At 43.6% G+C, this 26,967-nt stretch overlaps 4 protein-coding genes across 7 annotated transcripts in view; 2 read left to right on the top strand and 2 right to left on the bottom strand.

Annotated features, from left to right (window-relative positions):
* Nucleotides 1-7,117, top strand: part of tp53bp1 (tumor protein p53 binding protein, 1) — a 19,044-nt gene extending 11,927 nt beyond the window's left edge. For 2 of the 3 annotated variants that reach the window (XM_069175211.1, XM_069175210.1), the window contains 10 exons: nucleotides 310-530; nucleotides 901-1,071; nucleotides 1,556-1,938; nucleotides 3,013-3,204; nucleotides 3,502-3,684; nucleotides 5,067-5,282; nucleotides 6,046-6,140; nucleotides 6,227-6,423; nucleotides 6,554-6,690; nucleotides 6,782-7,117. In XM_069175211.1, coding sequence (XP_069031312.1) covers nucleotides 310-530; nucleotides 901-1,071; nucleotides 1,556-1,938; nucleotides 3,013-3,204; nucleotides 3,502-3,684; nucleotides 5,067-5,282; nucleotides 6,046-6,140; nucleotides 6,227-6,423; nucleotides 6,554-6,690; nucleotides 6,782-6,990 — 2,004 coding nt within the window. In that variant the 3' untranslated portion in view covers nucleotides 6,991-7,117. The remainder of the gene's footprint in view (nucleotides 1-309; nucleotides 531-900; nucleotides 1,072-1,555; nucleotides 1,939-3,012; nucleotides 3,205-3,501; nucleotides 3,685-5,066; nucleotides 5,283-6,045; nucleotides 6,141-6,226; nucleotides 6,424-6,553; nucleotides 6,691-6,781) is intronic. The other variant, XM_069175212.1, reaches the window with a different exon arrangement.
* On the bottom strand, nucleotides 7,106-15,365 carry tubgcp4 (tubulin gamma complex component 4). Its single transcript, XM_069175213.1, has 18 exons — nucleotides 15,187-15,365; nucleotides 14,344-14,472; nucleotides 14,034-14,156; nucleotides 13,620-13,673; nucleotides 13,418-13,474; nucleotides 13,227-13,306; nucleotides 11,648-11,849; nucleotides 10,993-11,158; nucleotides 10,691-10,815; nucleotides 10,544-10,594; nucleotides 10,018-10,123; nucleotides 9,454-9,561; nucleotides 8,862-9,006; nucleotides 8,546-8,723; nucleotides 8,100-8,234; nucleotides 7,874-7,990; nucleotides 7,628-7,767; nucleotides 7,106-7,522 (listed from the first exon to the last, which is right to left on the bottom strand). Exons 1-18 carry the CDS (start codon nucleotides 15,262-15,264, stop codon nucleotides 7,516-7,518), a joined length of 2,001 nt encoding a protein of 666 aa, XP_069031314.1. The 5' UTR covers nucleotides 15,265-15,365; the 3' UTR covers nucleotides 7,106-7,515.
* Nucleotides 15,366-15,660: 295 nt separating this feature from the next.
* On the top strand, nucleotides 15,661-17,913 carry cdkn2aip (CDKN2A interacting protein). Of its 2 annotated transcripts, none has more exons than XM_069175194.1 (4): nucleotides 15,661-15,730; nucleotides 16,392-16,640; nucleotides 16,741-16,865; nucleotides 17,268-17,913. In XM_069175194.1, the coding sequence occupies exons 2-4, from the start codon at nucleotides 16,393-16,395 to the stop codon at nucleotides 17,825-17,827; spliced, it is 933 nt and encodes a 310-aa protein (XP_069031295.1). In that variant the 5' UTR covers nucleotides 15,661-15,730; nucleotide 16,392; the 3' UTR covers nucleotides 17,828-17,913. The 2 variants fall into 2 exon arrangements, with proteins under 2 accessions (XP_069031295.1, XP_069031296.1); XM_069175195.1 differs by lacking the exon at nucleotides 15,661-15,730 and adding an exon at nucleotides 15,738-15,902.
* A 6,227-nt stretch (nucleotides 17,914-24,140) lies between these two features.
* cart3 (cocaine- and amphetamine-regulated transcript 3) lies at nucleotides 24,141-26,202 on the bottom strand. Its single transcript, XM_069175201.1, has 3 exons — nucleotides 25,934-26,202; nucleotides 25,346-25,429; nucleotides 24,141-25,232 (listed from the first exon to the last, which is right to left on the bottom strand). The coding sequence occupies exons 1-3, from the start codon at nucleotides 26,135-26,137 to the stop codon at nucleotides 25,125-25,127; spliced, it is 396 nt and encodes a 131-aa protein (XP_069031302.1). The 5' UTR covers nucleotides 26,138-26,202; the 3' UTR covers nucleotides 24,141-25,124.
* Nucleotides 26,203-26,967: the final 765 nt, after the last annotated feature.

Here is a 26,967-nt window from a genome sequence, read left to right as displayed (position 1 = left end):
CCGGATTTGAACCCAGAACCTTTTTGCTGTGAGGTGACAATGCTAACCACTGCACCACCGTGCTGCCCAAATTTGCGATGTAAAGTGTGCCGTTATACGTGATTTTATTTCGTTAAAAGTGGGAGAATTTGCCAAAAATCGCAAGTCGAGGAAAGAAGTTGAGATTTTTTTTTTTTCCGTTCAACAGGCGCTCAAGCGTATTCTTTCCCACTTTCCGGTTGATCTCTGAAGGCACCGTTAATCCTGGCGTTAGATAATCGTGTGTCTTTGGTTACCGACATATTTCACGTGTTCTCGTGGCGTCACCAGGAGAGCGAGGAGCCCGTGGTGGACTGTCAGGTCCTGGACAGCGACATCTCGCCGTGCCGCACCGGCAGCTCCGTGACCTCCGGCGACCTCGCCGACATCAGCTCGCTGTCGTCGAAGGCCTCCAGCCTGCAGCACAGCTCCGGAGGAACCACCGGCAGCGGCGGCTTCTTCAGCAGGCCGGAGTTCATCATGCCGCCCGGCAGAGGGTCCAAACCCTTCAGGTACCGCCTTCGTCTTCCCCACAGACACACACACACACACACACGCACGCACGCACGCACACACACACACACGCACACGCACACACGCACACACACACACACACACACGCACGCACGCACGCACGCACGCACGCACGCACACCGCCGCTGCTCAACCTCTCCCTCTTCGATCTCTCTGCATGCCGACTCTGCTGTCCTTCGCCTTCCTTTGACTCTCTTAACACCCTCGTGTCTCCGTGATGCACTGATCCCTGCCGGGCCTCAGGTGCACGTTGCTCACGGGCATCAGTCTGGGTGGTCCCTCTCCCCCCCAGACGAGTGCCCGTGCAACCTGACCGGCTCCGTTCGTCCCCCCTCTGTGTGTCCGCAGTCCCAGGAGGGGAGGTGGGCATCAACAGAGGGGTCACAGGGGTCACAGGGCGGGGTCAGTGGTCACAGTGGGCCGAGGCTACGGCGCCCCGGGGTCCCGGGCCTTCGTCCCGCTGACCCCCAGAGGAAGGGCTAGAAGGGGCCGGCCCCCGTCCCGCTCCTCCCTGTCCAGGTGAGTCCTCCCTGAGGCTCGCCCCCGCTCGCAACAGAGATATCAAAAACAAAATTAAAAAAAATGGCTTCTTTATAATAACACTTCACGTTTTCCTCTTTTCACTAATCCTCTAAAACTCATCTCACTCACAGCTGCAGATCAATTTCAGCTCATTTGTTGATTGTTTATTTAATAGTGTAAATTCACTCTTCTTTTTTTCCAAATAAAAAAAAGTTTCATCACAAAATTCATAGTTTTGTCTTTATATTGTTTTTTTTTCTCATGTAAGAAACTCAAAAGAGGAAATGTTTCACCTTTTTGTTTAGATAGCAAGAGTAACGAGTTGAAGGATAAATTAAAGAGATTTAGTTTTCATGCTGATATCTAACATTTAGTTTTGTTCCACATCTACAAATAATTAAAAAAAAGCGTTGTGATGTGAGTCGAGTGTTTCCTGTTTCCTGTTTCCTGTCGTCTGAACCGACTCCGTTTCCTCTCTAAGGGGCGGCGGCGTCTCGCTGCAGCGTCTCGGCGCTCACGTCCACTCGCACTCGTCCTCGGAGGACGAGCACTTCGGCCGCATGCCGCCGCCACCGCGCCTCCCCGTCAGCCCGGCGGACCGCGCCGACTCCCTCCGCTCCTCCCCGGAGGAGGCGAGCTCGGCCGGCAGCAGCTTCGTCGGCCTGCGCGTCGTCGCCAAGTGGTCGTCCAACGGCTACTTCTACTCGGGACGCATCGTCAAGGACGCCGGCGAGGGACGCTTCCGCCTGCGCTTCGACGACGGCTACGAGTGCGAGGTGTTGGGGAAGGACGTCCTGCTGTGTGACCCCATCCCCATGGAGACGGAGGTCACAGCGCTGCTGGAGGACGAGTACTTCAGCATAGGTGAGGAGGAGGAAGAGGAGGAGGAGCAGGAGGAGGAAGAAGAGGAGGAAGAAGAGGAGGAGCAGGAGGAGGAAGAAGAGGAGGAGGAGGAGTCAACTCGATGTAGTATTTTTATAATTTGACATATTGATATTCAGGATGTTGAGATCGTCTCGTCATTTGGTACCAAATTTTGAATCCAAGTCTAAAATACTTCACAAACATTTTCATATGAAAAATGCACAACTCCTGTATAAACTAGGAGTCAAAGCATTTATCATAAGTAGCTTCTACTTTGGCATAAAATCAACCGGTTTCAGCTTAATTTACCAAATCTGAATCAAGTTTGCAACATTATAAGTTTTTAATGGTATTATAACATCTCAGAAACTTATCAGTGTTTTACATTTAGTTATTATTATTATTACATAAAATGACCCTTATAGGAATGAAAACACCTTTTTTTTTTTTTTTTTTTTTTAAATCAAAACAATCAAACACTATTTTGAAATCAGTTTTTTTTTTTTTTTTTTTTTTTTTTTCAAATTAAACTAAAATATATTATTGTAAAAGCCGGGTTTTGTATCAATCTGCAACTAATGTTTATTTTCATTGCGGATTAATTTACTGAATATTTTCTCCATTAATTGATTAATTTATCATTTTGTAAAAAGCTAAATTTAAATAGTGAGAAATGTCGTCAACAAGTGCTCTAAATGAACATCAAAATAGTTTCAACCTGTTATTTGGAGCCACAGAAAGAAAAAAACGTTTCGCTCTCCCTCCTCTAAACTGCATGAAAACCAAAGATTTCTCCCATAATGACTCATTTTTCTCTTTTCTTAAAATGGATTTTGGTTTTATTTTTCATCAAAAAAAAAAAAGAAGCAGTATTGTTCAGGAACCGTTATTAAAGTCAAGATATCGCTGCTGTTATACAAAACTTTAGTTTGTTTCACTACCAGAATAAAGAAATAAAACGGTGAATGGAGGTTTAAAAAGATCAAAAGCTGTCTGGGTGCTCAGTGCCGGGACTTTTAAAAAAAAACATTTTTTTATAGCAGGCTAATTATTGTGTGTCTCCTGTGTGCGCAGGTGTGGTGAAGGGCCACAAATCGGACGGCCCGGATCTGTTCTACAGCGTGGAGAAGGAGGGCCAGCGGCAGTGGTACAACAGGACGGCCATCATCCTGTCGCTGGAGCAGGGCAACAAGCTGAGGGAGCAGCACAGCCTCGGGCCCTACGAGCCCTCCACCCCGCTGGCCAAGGCCTCCGACATCAGCCTGGGTACGTTTGAAAGAAAGAAAGAAAACAAAAACAGAAACCTGCAGGTCCTGAGGCACTAAATACAAATATGCTTTTTTTCCCATAAGCCCCGCCCACCTGAAAGAGCAAAGTTACCCCCCCGAGCTGATTGAAATCCTTAGAAGAGACACGAAGCTCAAAAATGGACTTCATTAAAAAAAATTTGGGGGGTCTGTTTAATGTCGAAGTGGATTTTCAGTTGTTGTCAACGGTAGTTCGAGGCGGTATCGCCATAGTAACCTGATCCTGAATCACGTCCCCTTTTTGTTCCCTCCTCAGATAACCTGGTGGAGGGGAAGAGGCGGCGCCGGGGGGGGGGCCCCGGGGGCCCCGACACCCCCAACCGTGGCTCCTCCACCAGCCCCCGGACCCCCGGCCCCTCCGGCAAGAGGAAGCTGATGTCCTACGAGGACGGCCGGTCGCCGACCAAGAGGGGCCGCAGGGGGGCGGGCGCCCGAGCGGGTACGGAGACCGGCGGACCGGGACAGTGAACGGGGGTGGGGTGGGGTGGGTGGGTGGGTGGGGGGGTTAATGAGTTTTATATTTTAAAACAACTCTGGTGAGTTGACTGTCAACTTTTACATTTTTAGAAACATGATTTTTTTTTTAAATCTTAAAATGTTTTTGTTGTATTTAATGAGAGCTTTTTTTTCTTTAATTCTCTAAATAGAGTTTTATGAAGTGATGATTTCCTGTTTTTAATTTGTGTAAAAATTGGAGATGTTTTAATCTTTATTACCGAGTTGACCTCCGTCCTCCGGCTGCAGTCCGCCGGCCGCCTCCGAGGCTGACGCGGTAATGAACGTCGTCCCCCAGCAAGGGTTGCTATGGTGATGGTCCACAGGTGGAGGGAGGTGTGGAGAGGGGTAGATGGACAGTGTTATTATTTCACGGGTGGATTTGCTTCAGATGATGAGTCGGTCCCTCCAGGAAATTTAAGAGACAATTGATTTTCAATAAAAACTCGGTGAACTTTTCAAAATAAAACTTCAACATCATTAACTCCCATTTTTCTGTCAGTTCTTCAACTCATCACAACAAACTACATGCTGGTTTGTTTTTTTGTTTTTTAGCCTTCCAGCTGCAGTTTGTTTTTTTCTTGCACTCAGTCTGCGTTAAATCCTTTAAAAAGCATTTGAGCTTTTATTTTGATGATGTCGCCTATTTATTCGCTTTTAAAGAACACCGACTTAAGAAAAAGGTTTTTTGTCGTTTATTTTCAGATGTTTTTTGTAATTTTGAGCCCATTCTGCTTCTGAAAGTTCATAAAACAAAAAATAAGATTAGGGCTAAAATATTTCTGTGATATGCAACATGCTTATCATCACAGGAAGTGATCATTTGACATTATTTGACATTAGTTACAAATATTTCCTTGTATTATTTTTTTTTGTGGTGCAATTTTTTTCTAAGAAAATATTTTTGATTGCAACAATCAACAAAAAAATCTCAAAAATCCTGGAGGGACTCATCTGTCATGTTTTTAACATTTCTCTTTAGTTATTGTATTATTATTATTAATTAGTACAGGACTTGGCATTATTATTATTTGGCCAGATTATCAGATATTTCTGCTTTGCCTGATTAATTCAACAGCAAAACCTCGTCAGGAAAAACGTGGCTTCTGTTACTCAGCCGGTTGATTTTTGTCTTCTTAGTTGCTTTCATAGAAAAACTTCTTCAGATGAAGAACAAACCGTCTAAAACTGAAAATCAGGGAGAACTCTGGTGATTTGGGTGAATTAGTCCTTTAAATAACTCTGTTTTAATGTGTGTGTGTGTGTGTGTGTGTGTGTGTGTGTGTGTGTGTGTGTGTGTGTGTGTGTGTGTGCGCGTGCGTGCAGCTCAGCGGGTCGGGGTGTGTAACACCTCCGGCAGCGGCACCGACCTCCCCTCCCGGTCCTGCGATGACGTGGCCGACGCCCTCGGCCCGCTGACCCAGAACACGACTCTCTTCATGGGCTTCGCCTTCATGCTGACGGCCTCGTCGGAGGTCGACCGGCTCACCAACAAGCTCACGAGCGACGAGGAGGAGGAGGAAGAGGAGGAGGAGGGTGAAGGTGAGGTTGAATTTTTTTTTTTATGCAGAAAGTCCAGAAATGATTCTTAAAAGTTTCCATCAGATAAAACGTGGAATTCATCCTGAAAACTTGAATTCAGACGTGAACGATTTACTGCGAGCTCGATGACGAGATGGCGAGATAGCCGGCTTTTGTCGCCCCCTTCTGGCGGTGAGAGTAAATCACAAGAACACTGAGAACGTTCGATCCATTCGAGTCAGATAAAACTAGTTGAGACGAGCCGCGCGATTGGCCAGCGGACGTCTCTGCTACACGGAGCGCGCTCAGTAACGCAGTCGTGTTACAGCGCAGTGAATGTCTCACCAGACACCAGATTTAAAGGTACGGTACACTCTGACATACGGAGATTTATCTGCTGGTGGGTTTAATCAGCGTTGTGTGAACTCATTTGACTTGAATGTAACGGACGCTCATTTAAAAATTTGAAAAAAAAGTTAAACTATATCACATCAGGACTTTAAAGGTCCAAATTTGACACTTTAATTTTCAGTCTTGATCTCCGTAAGATATTTTTTTATGCTTTTAAGAACCAAAAAACTGAAGTAAGTTTCTTCATGAGTGTTTCTGGAGATTAATAATCACAAAAAAAGCGGAAATCTGAATTTATACAATATGGGACCTTTAAGAAGCAACACTGGATCATTCAAATAAAAATCCTGAGCTGCATCTTAAAACAGCAGAAGTTTCCTTTGGTAGAGTTTCCTGTCCAATCGATGGTTATTATTATTTTTTTTTTCTCCAGGTTACGTGCAAACGGGCCCGTACAACAAAAAATACACACAGTCCCAGCTGCTGGCAGGTGGAGGCTTCATCCTGCCCGACTTCAATGAAGAAAAGGTGAAAAGGACAGAACTATAAAACTTCATATGAATACAACATGTAGGATTTATTATTATTAATCCAGATGTGTCTTCCCTCCTCAGTGTAAGGCGGCCTATCAGAGCCTGCTCATCGCGGACCAGCACTGCCGCACCAGGAAGTACCTGCTGTGTCTGGCCAGCGGCGTGCCGTGCGTGTCACATTTTTGGGTGCGAGACTGCTGCAAAGACAACAAGCTGCTGAACTACAGGAACTACCTGCTGCCCGCCGGGGTGGGACCGGACGACGCCATCGTGGAGTGGTGAGACGAGGCTTCACGCCGGGGGGCCCAAAAGGAAATGTCATGAAAATAGCATGTCGTCTAAAATATGATAAAAAGTCCAACTCTAGCATGTCGTCTAAAATGTGCTCCATTGATGGTTTCTCTTCAGGCATCCCCGCCGCAGCCTCTTCAAGGCTCTGCGGGTCCTGCTGGTGTTGGAGAAGCCGGTGGATCTCTGGTCTCAGCTGATCTCGTTGGGCGGCGGTTCGTCGGTTCAGCAGCTCCACGCCGACAAAGACGGCTCCGGTACGTCAATCCGCGACATCGACGTGTAAATAAACATTTACTCGCGCCGGTTTATTTGTTTTTGTTTATTTGTTTTTCTCTCCGTCCGCAGACTTTCCCGCCGGAAAGTACGACGTGGTGGTGACGGGCCGCTCCTGTCCGCCGGCGCTGGAGAAGACCGCCGCCGCGCAGGACGTCCCGCTGGTGTCTCCCGAGTGGCTGATCCAGAGTCTGATCAGCGGGGAGCGTCTGGGTTTCCACAGCAAGCCTCAGTATCGCCACGACTACTCTTCCTCCTCCTCCTCCTCCTCTTCCTCGTAATCCACCACGTCGCCAAAACGCCTCCAGTGTTCAGCGTTTCCTCTGTTGCATGCCTCCGCTTGTACATAACTCCTCCCTGTCTGTTTTTATGGGATAATAAATTGTGACGCCCTCGTTTCATTTTAAACCGACTTGCGTTTATTTCTTCTGCACGTGCAGCGATATAATATTTACAGTTTGTACAAGGAGACTCCACACGGGACAAGTTTTACACTCGTAACGTCTCGCAGTTTTTCTTCACAAACTGCTCCTTTAAATTAAACATTAGTTCACTTCTCACTGAAGTTTTCAGAGGAAGATATTTTGATCATTTCTGACCACAAAATAGTCTTTCAGTTCAACGCGAGTGCTTTAAATCAACAACATGCAGACGTGCTGTACAGGATGCAGATTCAGGTAAAAGAGAAACAAACTGTTTGATGTCAGAAAAATGTCACTTTAAATCCTTTTTGACCGATCGGTCAATCAAACGGAGTCCTCGGCGACAGGTTAAGAGCGATTGGATAAATCCTTTTGTGCTTCTTCTCAAATACTAAAAAAAAAGAGAAGAAAGACAAGTGATATATTTTTGAGATGAATTGAAGCATATTGTAATAATGAATTATGGTATCAGATGGAGGCGGGGCTTGCGTCCTACCTGCCCAGCGTGCCTCCGGCCTGCGTGTAGTATTTGTTGTAGTCCAGCCGCAGCAGCAGCTGAGCGAGATCCGAGTTGATCTGATGGTTCCTCACGCTCGACAGGATTTTAAACAGGAGGGACGACTGACGCCTGAAACCCTGAGAATTTATTTTTTTAACAGAGACAGCGTTAAAAAAAAATAATAATAAAAAGATCTCCGGACAAATAAAGGAGAAAAAAATCAATAAAAAATGAATCCCCGACCTTGACGAGGATGTCGAGCTGGGCGGTGCCGCGGTCGTCCAGCGAGGCCACGCTCTGACTCACCAGAGAGCAGAAGTTGTGGCACAGCTCGAGGATCTCGTTCAGACAGTGGAACACCTGAGGAGACAGACAGACAGACAAACAAACAAACAAACAAACAAACGTGGTTATCAGCGGTCGGGGGGGAATCGGAGCGGCGCCGACGTGTCGCCTCGGCGCCTCGTACCGGCTTCAGCAGGATGAAGGACTGGGCCAGCAGGTTGCTGAGGAAGTGGTCGTGGGCCAATCGGATGCTCTCAAAGTCTCTGGTGGAGTTGATCTGCTGCAGCAGCTGAGAGAACTGAGACTCCAGAACGTCGACCTGCAGACGGGAAACATGGACAGGAAACACACGGCGGGTCAGACAGGAAGCAGATTATTAACACTCAGGTCATAAATATACACGTCCTCACGGTCACTAAAGAAAAACAGGAATTTCCACGGTAAGACAGACAGACAAAGAAAGAAAGAAAGAAAGAAAGAAAGAAAGAAAGAAAGAAAGAAAGATTAAGAAAGAATAAAAGTCATACTATAGCATGTCGTCCAAAATTGCTGTGTTTTTATGAGTCCTGCTCTGTGTCCATGGTTACCTGTTGTATTATGGGCGTGGCTACCTGTTGTGGGCGTGGTTACCTGTAGGTAGTACTGCAGGTTGTCGATCAGGAAGGCCATGTGGTTGCGCAGCCTCCACTTGACGGCGTCCGTCTGGCTGGACTTCAGGTGCTTCCTCCTCATCTGTAGCGCCCAGCAGTGCTGCAGCTGCGACTGAACTCTCCGCACACTCAGAAGGTACCTGAACACAACGTTGTACCTGAGAGAGAGAGAGGGAGAGGGAGAGAGAGGGAGAGAGAGAGAGAGAGAGAGAGAGAGAGAGGGAGAGAAAGGGAGGTGAGGAGGCGGAGTCGGAGTAGAAAACGAACCGAAGCCACGGAGACGAAGACCAACGCACTTCTCCAGGATGGCGGGGGTGAAGAGGATGTGCAGCGGCCACTGGACCTTGTAGGCGAGGCCCAGCGCCGCCCAGCCGGTGGGAGGAGCCTCACGGGGGGACGTGTCCTGCGGGGGCGTGGCTCCGTCCCTGGAGCCCGACGCCTCTGGAACAAAAACAGGAGGGAGCGACTGTTAACGGACCCATAACAGAATCAGACGATTATTATGAAGAAAGAAGAAGGTTCACTGAGCAGCAGATAATCATTCATCTAACGTCGGTCTGTTAGCCAATAAATAAATAGAGAAAGAAAGAAAGAAAGAAAGAAAGAAAGAAAGAAAGAAAGAAAGAAAGAAAAGAAAAAATAACTTAATAAAGGAGGAAATAGTGAAAGAAGAAATAAAGAAAAAACTAAGAAAGAAAGAAAGAAAGAAAAAGAAAGAAAGACTTTTATATCCAGTCTGCAGTTTTGACAGTTTCGGGGTTGTTGTGTGTCTTTAAATCATCCAACCATCGGAGGGCGCTAAACACCACGTAAAGAAGAGAATCATTCGGAGTGTAAAACAGGCTTCTGTCCGTCCTTCATCAGCTTCAGGTGAACAGGTGAGCTCACCTTTGCCGTCCTTCCCCTGGTAGTCGACGGTGAGGTGCAGCAGCGGCAGCAGGTTGTCGTCGTCCAGCAGCACTTTGTGCGCCGCCTGCTGGAACGCCACGTTCACATCTGAAGGGTTCGAAAAGTCACCGGATCAATAAACGATCACGTTTGCAGCTGTAAATATCAGCGGACACGTGGAACACATGACATGCATGAAGGTATTTTTTCTGTCTTTATTGAAAATGATGTTTTTTTGTTTTATTCGCAACCAAAAAAAAGCAAAATTTGTGAATTCTGTGACCAAAACTAAAGGAAACTGTAAAAGATGATTTGTTTGAAAATTAAATAATTTTATTCTCGTTTCATATATTTTTACATCCAAACTTGATTTTTATTTTTTTATTTTTTTTTTTTAAGCAGAGCGAGAAATGTGCTCGAAAAGCAGAAAGAAAGAACAAAGAAAGAAATAAGTTTTTTTTTTCTCCGCTGGCATAATAAAGACACATAAACACCTCTATATTATCTATATAAATCAAGGTGTGCCAGATGTTCACCCAGATGTTGCGGGCGGTGAGTGTTTACCGTGCTCGGTGACGGCGGTGGGCGGAGCCTTCAACATGTGCTGCGCCAGGTCGATGAACACCTGGTAGAGTTCTCCACGACCCAACAGGTAGAAGTCTTTGATGGTCTTCAAAGGGAACACAAACATCTCAATAAGTTCAACTTCAAATTAACACTTCGTTCTTCCATCTAATAAAAGTCCATTTTCTTTCCTTCTTTTTTTTAATCTAAATTATTGTTTTTATTTGTTTATTCAATTTTTCTGAATTTCATTTATAGTTTTTTTTTTTTTTTTTAATTGTTATGTTGCAATTTTACGGTCCTCCACTGAATTCAATCTACATTTTTACATCATTTTTTAAAACGTATTGTTTTGTTTATCTGTTTGTTTCTTTACTTTCTTCTTTCCCTTTAATGCTAATTGCCGTGTTGCCGTCACACATTAAAGCCCATTGAAGGCCGCGTGAAAAGCTGCTGTGCAAAAATAAAGCCGAGTCGGCACAGTTCACACTTCCTGCACCCGATTTACACGACGACGACGACGAACCTTGAGCTGCTCGAGCAGATCCGACTCCTCCACCATCAGCGTCCAGAGGTGCTGCGAGTCGGGACGACATTTCGTTAGCGCACCTTTTGTTTTTTGTTTTTTAACTGAGCTGAAATAGTAAAAAAAATGAAGGCGACGCTCGCTCACCTCTGCCACCGTGCTCCTGATGCGATCGATCAGATTCTCGAAGTCCACCAGGCTGAAGAGCGGCTGCTGCTTGAGGCGGTGCAGCTCGGCGGCGAACAGGTCCTCCTGGTGCTTCAGGATGGAGCCTGAAAAACAACCGGCGTGAGGCAGATTGGTTTACCGCCGCAGGAAAGGAAAGGAACGTTTATTTAGTTTTTTTTTTTGCACATTTCAACAACAAAGCAAATCAAAGTTCTTCACATAAAACTGGGACTTTGTTCCAGATGTGTGGAGCGTAAAAAAATGGAGAACGGTGGAAGTACCGGCTCTGGACGGGCTGTGGTTGTGGTTCTCGAACATCTGGACGGACTCGCCCACGAAGAGGATCTTCTCGGCCACTCGGACGGGAATGTAAGACGGAAGCATCTCGGCTCGCAGAGAGAACTGTTGGAGGGACGGAGCCAACATGTTCTCCTCCTCGATCAGCCGCTGGACAGAAAAGAAAAGAAAAGAAAAGAAAAGAAAAGAAAAGAAAAGAAAAGAAGAGAAGAGAAGAGAAGAGAAGAGAAGAAAAGAAAAGAAAAGAAAAGAAAAGAAAAGAAAAGAAGAAAAGAAAAGAAAAGAAAGGAAAAGAAAAGAAATGAAAAGAAATGAAAAGAAGAAAAGAAAAGAAAAGAAAAGAAAAAAAAAGAAACAATTAAATAAATGAAAAGAAAAGAAAAGAAAGGAAAAGAAAAAGAGAAAATTAAATAAATTAAAATAAATTAAAATAAAATAAAAGATAAAATAAGACTTTATTAATCCCGGAGAGGAAATGTAGTCGTCACAGCAGCATAGAAACACAGTTTTGAAAAAAAAAAAAGCTGCCCACAATAAGAAAAAATTAAAATACGTAAACAATAAAATAAAGAGATAAAAATATATTATTTTAGAGAAAGTCAGACCAATGAATGAACACATTAACTGGTTTGAACCCACCAGGTCCTGCAGCTCTCTCAGCTGCTTCCCGCTGAGGCCTCCGAGGCCGAGGTCCTCCTCCTCCTCCTCCTGGTTGGCGGCGCCTCCTCCGGCGCTCGGACCCTGCTTCACGAAGAACTCCTCGCTCTGGTCCAGCAGCAGGCCGTGCAGCATCCACGCCGCCAGCTGCTTGTACATCACGCCGTGGCACACGGCCAAGATCCTGCACAGGAGATTCAACGGGAGGAAGTCATCGCGGTTTTTTAGAGTGTAAGAAAACTGAGAAATACAGCTCGTACAAAACCCTTTAAATAGTGGCCTCACAAAAAGTAGGAATCAATCATATTTAGGCTTTTCGACATTTTTTTCTTTTCTTTTGGTGTGAATTTAAAGTCTGATTTATGGAAAGAGATCTGAATACAAATCAATATCTGTATATCACAGACAAAAAAAACACCTCGTTTCAACCAGTGTTTCATTTATGTTGTTAGGAATCAAGTTTGTTTTTTTTGTATTTTGAGAGTGCAGTGAAAAACAATCATCGAATTTGGATAATAATAGAAATAATAGAGCAATGAGCCAAAGTGGGAGGAGTCTGGTGGTTTAACGGACATCGACTGCAGACTTTATGAAAAGAACAGTTTGAAGCTTATATTTGAAAATGGAAAGTCAAGAGTCCCAACTTTTTGTTTTTATCAAATTCAAAATGAGCCCATATTTTTCAGAATAAGAATTTCTCCGTTTTGACGTTTCAATGAGCCTCCGTTGACGTGACCATCTGCTCTTCTTCTTCAGGAGATCTATATTTTATGACGACGATAAGACTTATATTCTAACAGTGGCAATAAAATAAACAGAAAAAGATCATTAAATCACAATAACCATAAAAATCCTCATATTTATCAAATATTTGTGATTTAATGATGTTTTTCTGTTTATTTTATTGCCACTGTTAGAATATAAGTATATAAATACATCTCATGAGGAATTCGAGCTGATGTTCATGTCGGTCTGAAGTTTCTCCAGATGAACAGCTGGTGGCGCCAAATCTCCACTTATGTGAAAGTGATGCAACGAGCGAGTCGAACCTCCATACGTGGAAATAAGAGATGGAAACGTGACATCTGTGTTAGTTTCATCCAGACGTTCTTAAACGGATTATATAGCAACGATCACGCAAAAATGATTCCTGTCAGTTCAAATTCTATCAGGTGATGACGTAATAAAATCAATCGTAAACCATCAATCAATCATAAAAAGACGAATCAAGCTCAAGGAAATACATTTCATACACCGTTCAGATAAATCACTTTTAACCAGTGGTTATTTATTATTGTGGTTTTTTTTTTATTGACTTCTTTGAGTTGTTGTGTCTTGTTGTGTTTGAATAAAATATTGTTTTTTTCATGTTTGTAAAGATGGATGCCCTCCTCTTTTTTTTTTTTTTTTCACTGCAAAACAAAATCTACCTACGTGTACAAAATAAAGTAACCTGAAGGCGCCTCATGGAAACACAAATCAAATGAAAAAAAACCTATATATATATATATACATATATATATATATGTACATATTGAAAAAAAGAAAACGACTGCCTCACTTCTCCAAGGCCATGCGGACGGGGGGAAGCCCCCCACAGCTGTGTTTGTACACCGTCTCCAGGATCTGGCAGCCGTGGATCTAAGAAGCAGCACGAGACAGCCGATCGCATCCTCACGTTAAAGTTCAGACAACTTTACCGAGAACAGAAATCTGACGTTTCCTTGGTAAACTTCCAGAAACACTTCTTACCTTCTGGGACTTTATGGTCTCCACCACCACCATCACAGAGGGAAACAGCAACTGGAACTTCACAACAACAACAAAAAGTACAGCGTTAAATGTTTTTTTTTTTTTTTAAAAAGCAAACAAACTTGGTGTGTTTTAACTGTAGAAATATTTTCCACTCACAGCGCCTTCAGTAAGAAGTTGAATTCTTTAATTCATTCTTTACCTGATCGAGCTTATAATTCACGTGGGATATTGTCAGATGTGGATCCCCGAGGAACTGAAACACACACACACACACACACACACACACACACACACACACACACACACACACACACACACACACACACAGGTTTAATGAGCATCCTCACACATGCTTCTCCGTTCATTGTATTCAATTCAGTTCAATTCAACTTTATTTATAAAGCGCCAAATCACAGCAGGTTATTTATTTCATGGCCCTTAACACATAAAAGTCCAACATTATACAGAGAAACACAACAATTCAACAATTCCTACATAAGCTAGGAGGGAAAATCTCTCTTTTAACAGGAAGAAACCTCCGATAGGCCGATAAGAGCAGAACTGCAGGATGGTTCTGTCTGGAGCCGGCGGTATATTCCTAACTGAGGAATACCTCCTGTTCCAGGTCCAGCAGCGCCTGCCTGTAGGGCTGCAGCATGGAGTCCAGCCCGGTGCAGAAAGCCCGCAAGTAAATGCCATGAAGTCCCGTCTGGTTAGGCTGGTTGGTGTGATGCTCCTAGACGGTAAACAAAACAAATATTGTTTATTCATTTAAACAAACATTCATTACAAAAAAAAAGAGTTCACAGAGAAATCAGATGCAGCCGAATACCAAGAATACAAAAATACAAGTGAACTTTGGTCTGAAGATGTTAACACTGAATGAAGCTTCGATTTGAACAGACTGAACAGATTTAACACACCTGCTGGTGTACGTGGCCGGTGTGCTGCTCGATGAACTCGGTGAAGCGTATATAGTCTGAGCCCAGTTTACAGAGCCGGTTCAGGACACTCGTCTCGCTGGGGTGGAGGAAGGGCAGGTCCTGGGACACCTGTGGGAGAAAGTTAAAATAAAAAGAGTCAAGTTTAGGTGTGAAACAGGGTCGCTCTCAGCCTGCTTGTGGTTCCCAGAGTTTCCAAAAACACCACCAACAGTTCACGTTTTGGATCTCTATGCTTGCCTTTTCTTTCTCTGCTCTCCCCTCATCCTGACAGGTGGAGGCAGATGCTCCGCCCACCTCTGAGCCTGGTTTCTTCTTGTTAAAACAGAGTTTTTCTTCCCTCAGTTGGAGATTTTTCTCCTTTAAAGAGGAGTTTTTTTTCCTCCCAGCTTATGTGGGAAGTGTTGGTTTCTGTGTATAATGTTATAAAGTTCTCATTAAGGACTTTAATGTGTTAAGTACCATGAAATAACCTGTGTTGTGATTTGGCGCTTTATAAATAAAGATGAATTGAACACAGTGAGTCCAATGCACAAAGGTAACTGTGACGAACAAGCAAAAAAAACAACCTCCCTTTTGTCTAAAGACACTGAGAGTAAGATAAATTAATAATAGTTTGTATTAACTGCGATATTAAGCCACTAAATATGACGTGAATTTGAACAGTCATTCTCTCCTAAAGACCAATTAGAGCCACGGTAAAGCTTGTAACTGTACGATATGACCAAATGAGAATAATAAAAAAACAATAATATGCCTTAGGCTTGTTTGAAATATAAAATAATTACCGCGTTTTAAAAAGTAAAGAGCATTTTATTTAATTACCTGTAAACCTGTCCGTTTGTTCCACGTGAAAATGGTGCCCGGATATCCGCTCAGCGCCAGCAAGAGCTCGTGAATCATGTTTTAATTCACCTTGATCTGATTAAAATCTATGAAAAAACCCAAAACAAAGCTGCAGCATTGAGCTCCTCAATCATCCACCAAAACAAACCGCCGCCCGAGAGATGTCGCGGGGTTGATGACGTCATACCGCAGCGCGTCACGGGACGACATTTCCGCTTATCCTTCTTTTTTTTTAACTTTTTTTTTAAAATACTACGACAGCGAATCTGACTTTTGTCAGAACTATTGCTGTGCTAAAGGATTTTTTCTGTTGTTTTTAGTGAAGTAATAAATTATTATTTGGAGTTTAAATGAGGTTTGAGCTTTGTATTGTGCGCTCGTAGTGAACGTAGTTTCTCCAGCACAAAAAAAAAAAAAAAAAAAAAAAAAAAAAAAAAAAAGCAGAGTCGCCAGTTTTGTACGTCACCCGTCGGTCATGTAGCCAGCTGAACACAACACCTCGCAGACGGAGAGAGAGAGCTCGGTATGTCGTCGTTACGGGATCAAAACAAACACAAATAAAAACAACGACTTCGTACAAACTGCAGACAAATCAGCGCGCGGCTCGTCGGGTCTCGTTGAACATTACGTCATCTTGTTGGTTCGTTAGCGGCGCTAATGTAGCTCGTGATCGTTTTGTGTCGGCTAGCCGTTCGGTGAGTTGTACTCAAACTTTACTACTTAGTTACTAGTTAGTTACTACTTAGTTACTAGTTAGTTACTAGTTACGTTAGATTACAAGCCGGTAAATTAACAGCAGGCGGTTTAAAAACGTGAACTAGTAGCCGAATCTAAGTCATCTTGTAGTCTGGTTACGATTAACCAGCCTGGTTTGAAACTAGTATTTCTGAGGGGGGGTGTCCTGTTCACGGGGGGGGCGGGGGGGGGGGGGCACCGGAGGACAGTTTTGGTGAAATTTTCCGGTAGACCTACGACCCGTTCACCGATGAGGTCACGAGCTCTGACGGTCCAGAAGAAGGAAGATCTCGCGCGCGGCTACAAGCGGCTGACTGAGTTTACTTCCGGAGAGGGGGGGGGGGGACATCCGGAGTGGAGCCGCTTCCGTCTTCTTGATCAGGCCGCCGCCCTCCCCCCCCCCCCCCCCCCCCCTCCACCTGGACTCATGTCTGTTCCTTCCACCACAGGATGGCGGGGGAGAGGAGCGGAGAGGACGTGGTGTCGGAGTACCTGGGTCAGAACCCTCAGCTGGCCCGCTGGGTGGACTCCCTCCGGGGCTACTGCGAGAGCGGCAAGCAGTGGAGCGCTCGGAGGGAGTTCCTCCTCAGGAACATGGAGGCGTTCCCCACGGTGGAGCCGGGCGTCCCCAGCGGCAGCCTGGACCGCCTCCTGTCTCTGTCCACGGTCTGGGCCAACCGGGTGTTCCTCGGCTGCAGGTGAGACACTCTGGGACACCCGAGCCCCGCCCACTTTCAGATGAGTGGCAGCGCTGTAATGTTTCTTTCCCCCCCCACTCCCCCCCTCCCCCCTCCTCAGCTATCCACAGGCGGTCATGGACAAGATCGCCGAGATGGGAGAGGGCATCGTCGTCCAGGATCCTCCCGTCCACAAAACGACCAAAGACGGGATGATGGCCAGAGGAAAGAGGAGCAACACGGGGGGTAAACGAGTTCATATAAACACTCAGTTAAGACTTCAGGAAGGAGCCGAAATATTCTTAAAACGGAGCCAAACACAAGAAGCACATCAGTATATCAACCCTCTGATTACAGATTACAGATTATAGATTATAGATTACTGATTACAGATTATAGATTATAGATTATAGATTACTCTAAATCTGATGACCTTAAATAGCCCATCTATTCCTTTAAGGGGAGGAGGGAGGGGGAGGGGGGTGTTAATGCACCAAAACCATTTCCCAGCTGTTTCAGTGTAATTACCCGCCCCCCCCCTCCCCCGTCTCCTCATTAAAATCGTCTCTGTCATGCAAGTCAACACTGTCCCGCCCGCTGTGTCATCTTTTTGTTTTGTTTTTGTGTTTGTTTTATAAATTTTTTTAGAGGTCGACGCCGACGGCTGCGTGAAAAGAGCCAAATGCGGGTCCAACGAGGTCGGCGGCCAGAAGTGGGGCCCCCCTCCTCAGGCGCCCGCCGAGCACCAGCCCTTCTTCAACCGCCTCTACAAGGCCGTGGCCTGGAAGCTGGTGTCGGCGGGCGGCTTCGGGCCGAACCTGGACCACTTCGAGATCCTGCGCAGCTGCGTGGAGTCGTGCAAGCAGACGGTGACGTGCGTCTTCGTGCCGCTGAAGGACATCGAGGGCCTGCCGGCGGGACGCACGCAGAAGGACGGCCACGTGTGCGAGATCCGCTGCCAGTCGGTGTACATGGGGACGGGCTACGGGCGGGACGAGGCCGCCGCCAAAGCCATGGCGTCCAAGGAGGCCCTGAAGGTCTTCCAGGGCCGCAAGGTGACGGTGAAGATCTGCCGGCGGAGGTTCAAGGGGAAGGACGTGGAGGACCTGATGCTGCTGGACGAGCAGCCGCGGAGTCAGGGCTTCCCGCCGGCGCTCGGGTACCCGTTCCAGGACGAGCAGCAGCCGGCGGAGGACGGGACGTCGTAGTGGACCTTTGACCTCCTTCGCGATCTCCCTTTTTCATCGGATCGTCCACGAGTGGCTTTTTTTTTTTTTTTTTTTTTTTTTTTTTTTGGGGGGGGGGGTTCTTCACCGAAGACGTTCGACGTCGTCCGGCGGGGGACCAGACTGACCATCGTAGACAAACCCCCGGCGGGGAAATCCTTTTCCCACAATGCCCTCTGGTGTCTCACGATAAACATCCGGGTCCTAAAAATCCTGCAGAAGTTTATCTGCGCGCTCTTCGAAAAACCTCGTTGGGAGTTTTGTCGACGGGTTTTGCGCCGCATCGTGCCAACAGTTTCAGTTTGAGAAGTTCGAGAGTTCAAATCCGGGTCGTCGTCGGGACAACGTACTCTTACCGTGGGTTTTCTCCCGACGTGAGTATTTTATCCCGACGTGTTCGGGGCGTCGTAGATATTTGTTTTTTTCTTTTTGTTTCCGCCTCTCGTTCATTCCCGTCGTTGAGACAAAAAACTGGACGCCTGAAGTTTCTTGTTTGTTTTTCCGTTTTGTTTTAAAGTCTAGCTGATGACGTACAAGGGAAACGCTAACTTTCTAATTTTTATTTTTTTATTTTTTTTTGATAACCGGCTGAGCTGCTCGGGGACAGATTGCGATGCCGTCTAGACCATTGAGAACATTAAAAAAATAACAAAATATAATGAAGTAACAATCCAGATTTGATTTGATTGTATTTCAGACCATAAATGTTATATGAATTTTTTTATTTTTTTTTAATTGTACCCATTAGACCCTTTGAGTTGGAGGGTTACTTTACTGTAAACAGGTTGTAACTGCATTCCCTAATGAACCGCACTTGTGTTTAAATTGTTTGGGTTTTTTTTGTCCGGTTTCTTATTTAAATGACAGCAAATTCAAAGTTTCTTTCAAGTTCAAAAATATTTCCTCCAAAAACAACATTGAGTTTGATGACTCCAGTCAGCTGTAATCTGCTGACACAGCGCTTTAAAAAAAAAAAATACAACAACAACCACGTATTCAAAGTTTGTTTGTGTTCCAGCATCTTACGGTTCCCGTTTAACTGTACGCAGAAGAACTAAATGCTACTACTGCTTTCCTTTTATTTCATTTTATAAGTTGACTGATTTAAAAAAAAAAAAAAAAAGGCACACACACAATGTTTAAACACTGAAGTGTTAAAAATTGTTAAAAATATTGATTTGAAGACATGTTCTGTGTGTTTCTACACTTCTGATATGTTTGAGGGTTTAAAGTGCTGCTGTGAAGTGTGACTCGTGGTTTTTTTCTCGGGTAGAAGTTGAACAGGGTTTGCATTAAAGTGTGATTATCTCCGCTGTTTCACGTGACGGTATGTTTACACCGGTGTGGTCCTGTTTCTATATATTTCTAATTAAAGTCGATTTAACCAACGGGCAGTTTGTTTGTTTGTTTGTTTTTGTTTTGTTTTCTCTCTGCAGCAAACAGAATTTAACTCGAGAGGTTTCCGAGCTTCTTTTTTCTTTCTCTTTTTTTCATTGGGCCACTCGTCGGTGCTGATTGGACCGAGTTGTGGATGAGTCAGAGACGGTTAAACATGTCGGCAGCGCCGGATCAAATCATTTAAAACTCTGTGATTTGAGTGACATTCGTGCTTGATTGGTTGTTTCCTTCGGGCCTCATCGGCACAGTCGACCGGACCTCGTTTCACGTGGCTGCACCGCGTTTTAGCCGCTTCATTTGAAACATCTGAACTGGAGCGCTGATACGATTGAGACCAAAGACATTTCCCCTCGGGGATTAATAAAGTGTATAAAATCAAAAAAATCAAACCATGTTGTTTCCTCCGGTGACGAGCTCGAAAGACACAAAAGAGACGCTTCCGCTGTTTTCACTCGTTAAATATTAGAAGTCTTGTACAGAACCTGGTTTATAGTTTTATTTCTGAATAATAAACTGGATGGGAAATTATTCCAGTGTATATTAAAAGTCGTTTTCAGGACGCGCCACTAGAGGGCAGCAGCGATCATATCAAATACTCAACTTTTCCATTCCTGCATGAAGACAGTTTCGTTGTCTCTGCCTTGAATAATGTGCAAAAGTTGCATCTTCAAGAACATTTTTTTATTAATTCTAAATAACTCTAAATATATTTAAAGCACTTTTTTCTTCCCCATTAAAATCCTTTGAGATCCTACTTTGTCAGTCCGGTATGTTTCATGGCATCTTGCAGTAGCATGTAATAGATTTTAACTTCTGGAACATTTTGTGGTAGTTTCTTTGTGTTTTGGTACTTTTTTGTGATCTTTGTGAGACTTTTTAGTACCTCATCCTGGATTTAATATTAACTTGTGATGGCTTCATGAGATTTGAAGCACTTTGTAGTGATCTACTTTTATTTGTGAGAACTTTTGTTGTGTTGTGGTATTTAAAGTCTAATCGATCCATATTGATGTTGACTCAACATATGTCTCCGCTGCCCGTATATATTGTATCCGAGGGGGAAAAAAATAGGTTCAAGCCTTTGTAGCTTCCAGTCATGCGGAAGTGTCTTCAGCTGCAATACCAGCGAGTGCCACTAGAGGTCGGCTCCAAAAAGCCTCCGGCTCCATAGACTCCCATTCAACTTCTCTCATCAAATCCAAAGTGAATAAAATGTGTCCATCAGTTATCTCGGTGTTGTTAGCTAAAGTCACTCCTTCTTATTAGTTTTCTGGAGGTCCATCTGAAAATAATCCCTCATTCATTAGAAAAGAAGATTCAAGAAGACCTGTTTTTGGGGGCGTGTCTGCTTGATTGACAGGCCTGTGGTGCGTTCAGGTTACAGCTATCAGGTGGGCGCTATTACACGCTTTGGTTGGATGATGACAATCATAACCATGACTTTTTTGTACAACATGCACTGAAACACGACAAGGAAAATAAAACAAAAACAACAATCAGGTGTTTCAACATTTACGCGCTCGCACGTTATAAATCAACTTCGCCGCCTCGAGCCTCGTCTGGTGTTGACGTATCGAGCGCTTTACGCCCAACAATGTCATCCTCGGAGAGCAATCTCTATTTCAGACTGTATCGTTTGTCTCCCTCTGCGTCTCCATCAATCACCCTCTCAATCATCCCCCCCGCCCACCACCCCCCACCTCCACCTCCCGCTCTCAGTTTCTGACCGTTTCCGTCAACATCTCAATCCGTCTTCGTGTCGAATTATCACACACAAACAAGCCTTCCTCGCCGACGGCCAATTGCTGCCAGTTGAAACTGTCTCATTTTGTGGGGAGCAAAAAGCTGGTATCAGCCCCCCCCCCCCCCGAGAGATCAATATCAAATCCTCGCTGTCTGGTGAAAAGTGTCGCTTGTTCAGTAAATAAGATAAACAGTCTAACTGCCTCGAACGGTTCTGATTGTCCACAAACTGTTTCAGAAAAATGCAATGCCATTTTATTTTCTATATTTGAGATGCATTCAACCCGTTTAAGTTACATTTAAAAACATGAAAACAAAACAAAAAAAAAGACCAAGATTGGCGTTTTTTCTTTGCAGATCCACGACTCTAAAACAGGAAAGCAAAGTGAGCGTTCTCCAGAGGCAGCGATTGTTCACCGTGCCATTAAAATGACGGATGGACGTTTTTTTTTCCTCCCAACGGAGCTCGATACAGAAAGAAAGCTCAAAAAACTGTCTTTGGGGAGCCCGGTTGTACAAATTATAAATCTGGTGTGAAGTGAGTGTTTCGATCTGTTGTTTGTGTTTGGAAGAGCGACTTAGCGCTTATGATGCTTCACTAAACTTATTTATAGGCATCCAGCAAAGACAATTTACCACGAGAAGCCGTCGATACGAACACCGAAAGATTTTAATGAGTTAGCGTTCCACGTATTATTTTGGTGTTACGATATTGAAAACATTCTGCTGGCTGTGTTTTTTTGGTCTGTTTTTTTTTTTTAATCGTTTTTTATGGTGACCGTGTGGACATTTAAAAAAAAAAAAAAAAAAAAAAAACTTTTTAAATTTTTTTTTTTTTAAACCAGCCCATCATAGAGGCAGAAAAGACTAGAAAGGTTGTGTAAAAACAACAAAAACAACATCTCAACTAATTAGGTTAATTGGCAACAGGTCAGTGACATTATTGGGTATAAAAACGGTGTTTCAGAGAGGAATAGTAACTCAGCAGTGAAGATGGCGAGAGGTTCCCTACTCTGTTAAAGACTGTTTGGGCAAATAGTGCAAAAATGGTAAAAATATTATTCCTAAACGTTAAGCAAACGTTGCAAACGCAAAGGATTTGGAAATTTCATTTTCTGAGGCCCATTAAATAATAAAAGAGTCAGAGAATCCGGAGAGATTTGGTACTGGATGGTCGTGATCTTCGGGCTCTCAGGTGACACTGAGAGCCATCTGGAAATCACTGCATGGGCTCAGGAACACTTCTGAAAACCATCGTCTGTGAACACAGTTCGTCGCTGCGTCCACAAATTTCAGGTTTAAAACTCCACCATGTAAAGAAGAAGCTGTATACAAAACATGATCCAGAAAATTTTATTCAGTTTTTAATTTACATTTTAAACGTCATCCCAACATTTTTGGAAACGGCGGTTGAATTATGTAAACATCGTTGAAATTCTCCTCCCACATGTTTAAATACATGAGGAAGACGTAGCCCGGCAGCGCAGAGATAAAAAAAGGTGAAAGGGTCAAAATAATCCGACTGATTCATCTAATTATCGACCGAGAATATCTATGACGAATCTCGTGGTAACTGAGCCGTGAGAGCTGCAGTGATCAGCCGACCGTTTGCCTGACGGCGACACTACGAGAAAAGGCCTTCGTCTTCTGTTGAGCATGAATGTTTTTCAAGGCTTTTTATAACAATCTGTGGATTAGATTTTAATATTTGTTGTGTAGAAGGACACCAAAATAGTTTATAAGGGCTCAGAAGGTCCAATATTCAGTGAGATGTCCAATACTGGATAATACAAAAAAAAAGTGTTGGACTTAATAACTGTATCAGCTGATTGGACAAAAATCCCTTTAAATTTAAACTAAAGTCTAATCTACAATTAAATGGATAGATAGATAGATAAAAACGTCATCATTTAAATATTCAGCAGCTCAAACCTAGAAATCTGGATTAAAAGGCAGAAAAAAACCAACAAAAAAAAAACAATTAAAAAGTCAATTGTTGGCCAAAAATGGGGCAAAAAAACTCAAATTAACTCATCAATAAATAAATAGATGCATAAAATAAGTGCAATAAGTAGTCCCTTAATGTCCTCGAAGAATTATTAACAATGTTGTGATTTGAGAAGTTTACACATCACACGAGGTAATGTCGTGCCCTGTTGAAACATCATTTCCGATGAGCGACGTTAACGCGGTAGACACGTTTCTCTACAGCTGTCAATCAAACACTCCCGATGATAACAACCTTTCCAGGAAATGACAGATGACAAACAGGAAAAAGTGTGCGATTGGTTTCGATCGAGAACACGAACTCCCAGCAGACCGAGCAAACAATGGACATGAAAAGAAAAGTCAACATTTTGTCTGAGTCTCTTCTTCATCATTGATGACAGCGACAGGATGTGGAAGACAAGCAGAGACGTCTCGACACCTCAGGTCAAGAAAAACATTATTAGAAGAAAAATGGAAACTATCATTTGAATGAATTCAATAACTAGTAAAAGTCCATCTAAATGTTATTTTGTTTTTGTTTTCAACTTCAGTGTCATTTTTCCACAAGTTATTATAATCTGAAAATCTATCAATGGAAGACAAGTAAACTCAGAAATATAAAAGTACTCAAGCAGGACTTTTATTCTCATACTTTTCTATTTGTATATGATGTTGTTAGATTATTATTATTGATGCAGTATTATGTATAACAGCATTTTGATGTTTTACCAAGCAGCAACCACCATGAAGCCGCTATGAACCCTCCAGTTCGGATTTTGTCCGGCGCCGCCGCTTGTGCTAGTTTGGAGCAGGAAGTAACCATATTTGGACAGGTTGAGGGGGAGGAGCCAGCGGTGGATCTGATCGGAAACCTGACTACGTCCTGCCTTTGGCCACTTTGATTTACAGTCTACGGCTACATCCCTACATACAGACGTCAGAACTATCTTACTGCACTTTGTATGAGTTTAGCTGATTAATAAAAGTCACGGCATCAATTTTTTTTTAAACTTTTAGAGCCTAAAACCTTTGAACCTTGAAAACCGTTCTCCATCAGCAGGTAGATATAAAAACATCCTGCTGGTTTCAAACTCTGCAAATGCCTTCGAGTTCATCTGGATGCGTTTCGACACCAGGGTCGCCCGTCGATATGATTTAAATACAGTTGTTTGTTTTTTTTACATCTTTATTTGTGGGTCACTTTAGTGTTAAGCTGTTTTCATACACATGATGTCATCAGCAGCTTGAAACTGCTCCATTAAAAAAACAAAACAAGAAAAACAATGGGGAGGTTTTTTTGGATGTGTGATTGAGATGTGGCAGTCTCACACTCTCTCTGCCGACTTCCTCTGCAGCCCCAATTAATTTTTTAAGCAGCCCTGTTATTTATTGAGCAGCCCAGACACCCCCCTCCCCCTCCCAGAAGAGGAGTGACGTCACCCTCCGCACACTGAACGTCACAGTCCGAATAAACGAGCTGCTCCTTCAGATGCTAAAAAAAACCAAACATAAAACTTTTACATAACTGATTCAGAGGACATCGACCTTTTTAAAAGAACACGCTGCCACTCCGCTGCTTTACAAAACAAAATGATCCACAGTTTATTATCCTTATCATCATCATCATCATCATCATAATACACAAAACATTCATCTGAAACACAGATCGGATTTTTTTCCTCCCCAGACGAAGAATCACTATAATATTTCCATAATGTTACTGTCAGGACTTTACAGTGTGTGTGTGTGTGTGTGTGTGTGTGCCCTCAGGTGAGTTTATGGTGCATTGTGGGATATCTCTTATAGCTGTTATGACGTCAAGACAATGATCCTGTTTTTTTTTCTTTCCTTACAGACACTGAAGTGGTTCTGAGTATTTACAGGAACTTTATGGTTCTTTGTGTTTTTGTTTTTTTCTATATTCATCATACATCATAGTTGTTTCTGTGATATAATATCACATATTTCTTTTTAAATATATAAACATATCATAGAACTACTATAGTTCTTATTCGTAAGGGTTTTGTGCAGGAACCCCCACCTGCTTGCTTCAGCTGTATCATAAAAATTATCACAGTAATTATAAAGGAATAGTTGTGTTTTTTTTGTTTTTTTTTACTCCAACATCTTCGTTGCTACATTCAGAGACTCATAAGCACTTCAGCAGGAAGAAGTTGCAGAAAGCTCCCCGGGGACAGTCGCACATCTTCCCGATCCGCGCGCCTTTCCTCACTGCGCACTGCTCCCCGACATCACACTGAGAGGCAGAGAGAGAAGCAAAAAGCTGGAGTTCAATTCATTTCCTTCCCGCTGCAACGTGCCTCAATAAAAATGATCAATTCATGCAAAAATAAATAAATGTTTTCGTACCGTCGGAACTTGGCCAAATTTCTTTTCCCACAAAGGCAGCCGTTTAGCCTGCAGCTTCTCCAGAACTTCTTGGAGAGCTCCGAGCTGCCAGGCAACAAGATACAAAACAGCAAACGAGCTTGATGAATGTTGTTTTTCAGCACATGAATATAAAAAAAAAAAAAAAAAAAAAAAATAAATCCATTACTGCGCCATAAAGTCATCAAAAATGCAAACAGAATATAACCTAAGTGAAAAAAAAAAACGTTTTACGCAAAAATTAACATGAGATTTGCAAAATATAATTGCGCACAAAAGTTACTATATGTCGCCTGAAATGACACAAATCGATGAGAAAAAGTAGGCAAGCCTGTCAAATAATTACACCAGCTTGGAGTTAAATCTTAAATTCATGCATTTTTGAATGGAGTTTGGTTCATGCTGGACTTTAACGGCACATTTGAGACTTTTGTCTGTTTAACACAACATAACTGAAATTCAAAGAAAGAAATACTTAAAAAAAAAAAAAATGCAACTTGATAAAATGACAATGATGAAAGTTGCTTGGTGTTCCTGCATGCAGGCTGAGCGCGCAGATCGGAGTCTTACCAGCTGCTTCTCGCTGGTCAGGTTCGGACCTTTGGGGTAGAAGTCCCGCAAGGCTCTGGGGCTCAGCTCCTCCTCGGACTCGGCGTCCAGCACTTGGGCTCCGGCGGCGCCGGAGAGCAGCAGCAGCAGCGCGCACAGGAGCGCCCTGCTGGGCAGCCTGGAGCTCTGCGTGGTCCCGGTACTCGGCATCTCGTGGACCCCCATTAGAAACCGGTCTGAAATAGTCGCTTCCCTCCTCGCGCCAAACACCTTTTTATCTGACGACAACCATCTGCTCGCTTCACCAAGTCCTTTGTTTCTCTCTCTCTCTCTCTCTCTCTCTCTCTCTCTCTCTCTCTCTCTCTCTCTCTCTCTCTTGTTGTTGTCATGCGTAACAGCTGCCTCGGGTGACTCATACGTAAAAGTTGCTGGGCAAAGTGAGCCTGAAAAAAAGTCAACAACAACAACAACAACAGCCATCAGCATGGGGGGGTGGGGGGGGGGGGGGTCGTTACTGGAAGAGTAATGGATTACTCCTTACTTTATTCACTTCAATGAAGACATGGGTCATTTCTATATTTCTTATAACTGCAGTCATCCAGCACCATTAAAGGAGTTTGAGTGACAGCAGGGATGTGCTGCAGTCACTCAGGTCAGAAAACAACTGCTGCGTTTTAATATTCCAGGTGGATCAGCAGCTAATTTACAATCAATTACTTTTCTATTATTACCTCAGTGGCATTTCTGCAGCCTCTCCTGCATTCAAGGTCGGTGACTCAGTCGGTTCTCCGATGCTGTAAACTCTCATTATTTTCTCTTCTGTAAAAATCAAATTGATGACGAACCAAGTGTTAGACTTAAAAAAAATAAAATAAAAAAGGGAATAATTCACCTTCCGGCAGTAAAACTGAAACAGAAATAGTGACAGAAGGCATTTGTGCAGCAGGTCATCTCATTAGCAGCAAACGCAGGAAGCCAAGTGACATTTTAACACCTTTTTTTTTTTGTTGATTAATTTTTTTAATAAATGTGGTTTCAATTACAATTTGCTATGA

Source organism: Embiotoca jacksoni, unplaced genomic scaffold (assembly GCF_022577435.1).
Source record: "Embiotoca jacksoni isolate LCO1_2020_lvr unplaced genomic scaffold, fEmbJac1.0.p SCAF_64, whole genome shotgun sequence".
NCBI lineage: Eukaryota > Metazoa > Chordata > Actinopteri > Embiotocidae > Embiotoca > Embiotoca jacksoni.
The sequence above is the reverse complement of the archived record's forward strand: the minus strand, read 5'-3'. Positions and strand labels throughout refer to the sequence as shown.

Excerpts from the sequence above, each read along its gene's own strand:
- cart3 (XM_069175201.1), bottom strand. The coding sequence starts at position 26,137 with ATGGGGGTCCACGAGATGCCGAGTACCGGGACCACGCAGAGCTCCAGG. Across the intron at positions 25,430-25,933 it reads TGACCAGCGAGAAGCAGCTG|CTCGGAGCTCTCCAAGAAGT; the intron begins GTAAGACTCCGA and ends GTTGCCTGGCAG. Across the intron at positions 25,233-25,345 it reads AATTTGGCCAAGTTCCGACG|TGTGATGTCGGGGAGCAGTG; the intron begins GTACGAAAACAT and ends TCTGCCTCTCAG.
- cdkn2aip (XM_069175194.1), top strand. The coding sequence starts at position 16,393 with ATGGCGGGGGAGAGGAGCGGAGAGGACGTGGTGTCGGAGTACCTGGGT. Across the intron at positions 16,641-16,740 it reads CGGGTGTTCCTCGGCTGCAG|CTATCCACAGGCGGTCATGG; the intron begins GTGAGACACTCT and ends CCCCCTCCTCAG. Across the intron at positions 16,866-17,267 it reads AAAGAGGAGCAACACGGGGG|AGGTCGACGCCGACGGCTGC; the intron begins GTAAACGAGTTC and ends AAATTTTTTTAG.
- tubgcp4 (XM_069175213.1), bottom strand. The coding sequence starts at position 15,264 with ATGATTCACGAGCTCTTGCTGGCGCTGAGCGGATATCCGGGCACCATT. Across the intron at positions 10,595-10,690 it reads TCAGGAGCACGGTGGCAGAG|CACCTCTGGACGCTGATGGT; the intron begins GTGAGCGAGCGT and ends CCCGACTCGCAG. Across the intron at positions 7,768-7,873 it reads AGCTCGACATCCTCGTCAAG|GGTTTCAGGCGTCAGTCGTC; the intron begins GTCGGGGATTCA and ends ATAAATTCTCAG.